The sequence below is a fragment of the Triticum aestivum genome, chromosome 4D, assembly GCF_018294505.1.
Source record: "Triticum aestivum cultivar Chinese Spring chromosome 4D, IWGSC CS RefSeq v2.1, whole genome shotgun sequence".
Classification (NCBI taxonomy): Eukaryota; Viridiplantae; Streptophyta; class Magnoliopsida; order Poales; family Poaceae; genus Triticum; species Triticum aestivum.
In genome coordinates, this window is record NC_057805.1 from 434,945,504 (window position 1) to 434,948,314 (window position 2,811).

The 2,811-nt window shown below is 51.4% G+C and overlaps 1 protein-coding gene across 1 annotated transcript; it reads left to right on the forward strand.

Annotated features, from left to right (window-relative positions):
- The first annotated feature begins 734 nt into the window (after positions 1 to 734).
- On the forward strand, positions 735 to 2,589 carry LOC123100213 (uncharacterized). Its single transcript, XM_044522174.1, has 2 exons — positions 735 to 1,700; positions 1,793 to 2,589. The coding sequence occupies exons 1-2, from the start codon at positions 768 to 770 to the stop codon at positions 1,859 to 1,861; spliced, it is 1,002 nt and encodes a 333-aa protein (XP_044378109.1). The 5' UTR covers positions 735 to 767; the 3' UTR covers positions 1,862 to 2,589.
- The last annotated feature ends 222 nt before the right edge of the window (positions 2,590 to 2,811 follow it).

Here is a 2,811-nt window from a genome sequence, read left to right on the forward strand (position 1 = left end):
AATCATCAGCATGCAACAACCCCTCTGAATCTTCAGCACCACCAACAAAAATATTGCATTGGACATAGCTCTCTTCCCCTTCAGGTCCATCTTCCTGCAACAGAGTTTTTGTGCAATAGTCATTTTATCTCTCCATAGAATCAACAAATTTTTATATTGTTTCAGAAAATCAGATACAGAAAATATCAACTCAACAGAAACTCTACATTTTATCTTCCTGCAGCATTTTTTTGGCTACATTTGAGAGGAATTCAGAAACACTAGATTACTCACTGTGTTTTTCCACGACAGCATACACAATCAAATCACACCAGAGGCATTTTTCACATTAGTGAATTTTCTATTTTTTCATCAATTATGTTGATCAACAACAAGCATCAAAACATGGGAGAATGCAACTAAAAATAGAGGAGGCTCATGTTTCAGAGATAAAACAAGTATAAACTGGACCTACAAGAACCTACAGCAAAGAAAAACAAAAACAAAAACCTTCGAGGAGACTGGAAAATCAAAGCAATTTATTGAAAAAGGAAACCAAAGTAAACCGGCAGAAAAACAAATAAAACCAAAGAAAACGAAAAAGAGAAAAAAAAACAAAGAAGACAGTACCCTTTTCTCTTTTTTAGGCAAAAGGACCGTACCTACAAAAACCTCCTTACTGGGCCGGGCCGCGGACGTATAAGAAATCGGTATGGGCGAAATAGCCCTGGCTCAAAAAAATAAAGCCTCGCAGAGTACGTCCGCAGATCCGGAGAACCCGCTGGCGGATGGATCTCCCAGAAGAGGTGCTCGCCGACATCCTCCGCCGCGTCCCGCCGCGCCACCTCGCCGCATGCAGGCGCGTCTGTGCGGACTGGCGCGCCACCATCGACGCCCGCAGGCTGGTCCTCCCGCACCTCCTGCCGGGCGTGCCGCGCGGCGCCTTCATCAACGTGGCCGAAAGCTTGCGCGACACCTACTTCTTCGCGCGCGGCGGGCCCGCCATCGGCTTCGACACCCGTCTCGCCGACGCGCCGACCAGCTGGTGCACCTCCTTCGTGGACCACTGCAACGGGCTCCTCCTGTGCGAGGCCGATGAGGGCACGCGCTTCATCTACAACCCGGCCACGCGGAGGTCAGCGGTGCTGCCGCCCGCGCCGAGCTCGGGGCCCCGGGAAGTCGCTTCCGGCGCCTACCTCGTGTTCGATCCCTTTGTGTCTCTCCACCACGAGGTGCTGGTGCTCCCCGAGTTGCCAGGCGAGCCCCAGCCCCCCGAACCTGCCGACTCACCGCCGCCGCCGCCGTTCAACGTGGGGCGGCTCTTCTTCGCGGACGCAAGAGTCGCTACCGCCGCCTCAGATCGACACCGACGACGAAACCGACGATGGGGAGGACTGGCTGTCCTGGGACTCGGAGGACGAACCGCGGAAGCGTGCGAGACCCCGTCAGAGCGAGCACGTCGAGGCGAAGGACACCTTGGGGCTTATGGAGTGGCCGCCGTCGCCATACGTGGCGCAAGTGTTCTCGTCCGAGACCGGAAGGTGGAGCGACAGGGCGTTCGTCCGGGAAGGCGGCGCCGCGGGGACGGTGGCCGACATGTGGTCGGATCCACTGTCACCCGGCTACGGAATGGGATTTGGTCATTGCCGGCCGCGCCGTCGCCACGCCGTCTACTGGCGGCAATCGCTATATGTCCATTGCCGCGGTGGTTTCATCGTCAGGTACGTACATGAACCAATCATCATAGCACTAGCAGCATCACATAGCCCACCTAGCTACTAATAATTTGCTTGCTAAATTATTATCGCTGCAGGTTGTCGCTGCTGACGGGAAAGTATGTGGTGATAAAAACCCCAGGAGTTACCAAAGTCGCCGAGCATAGGTGGGCTACACCGTACCTGAGCAAGTCTCGGATGGGGGTTTACTACACCAATGTCGACTGCCTAAAGTTTCAGGTATGGGTACTGACCGAGGAATTACCGACGGCAACGCCGGTGTGGGAGATGGCGCATCACGCCGACCTCGAGCCCTCCATCAGGCAACTCATACGCAAAAACTTCCAAAACGCACAAAAGTATTGGGTCCTGGAGGATCCCAGGATACTCGAATCGTCGACGGAGCAGGGATACCACGAATGGGACTCTGACAACGACGATGATGATGGCACCAATGTCGCTGAAGAAGAAGAAGAAGAAGAAGAAGGCGTCGCCCTAGGCTGGTACATTGGTTGGTTGGATTTCTTGGGGTATCATCCTCGCAAGGAGATCGTCTTCTTGGGCCACCAGTACGAGCGTCGCGCTTATGCCTACTACCTGAGCACTTCCAAGCTTGAGTACCTTGGTTATCTTCGGTTGGCACCACGGGACCAGCGTTTCCCGGCTTGCGTGCAGGAGTCGCACGTGTTTACCCCGTGCAGGATCGACCTGCTTTATGATCAGAATGGTGTCTCTGTTGATTTGAGTAAATGGGTTTCATAAGCTAGATAGCTAATGAAACAATATTAGTGTCTGTCTACCTTTGGTTTTAAAAAACAATATTAGTGAGATATGGAGTAGTATTGAAGATTTGGAGAATAAAATTAATGAACTGTGAAACCCTTCTGTAAATTTATACCAGCATTTACAATGTTATAATTGCCAGGTGTGGAACCAGTGCTTTTACATGCATGTAGTTGCTGAAATTGCTTTGCACAATAAGTTTACACTGCTACTGTGCTAGTGCTACACACGTTTGCATTGAGACAAGGAGAAAATATATGGAACCAAAAGAAGAAGAAAATCGGCTCGAGACAGTGAGGTTACTAGAACTGCAGAAACCATATATGGAACCAAA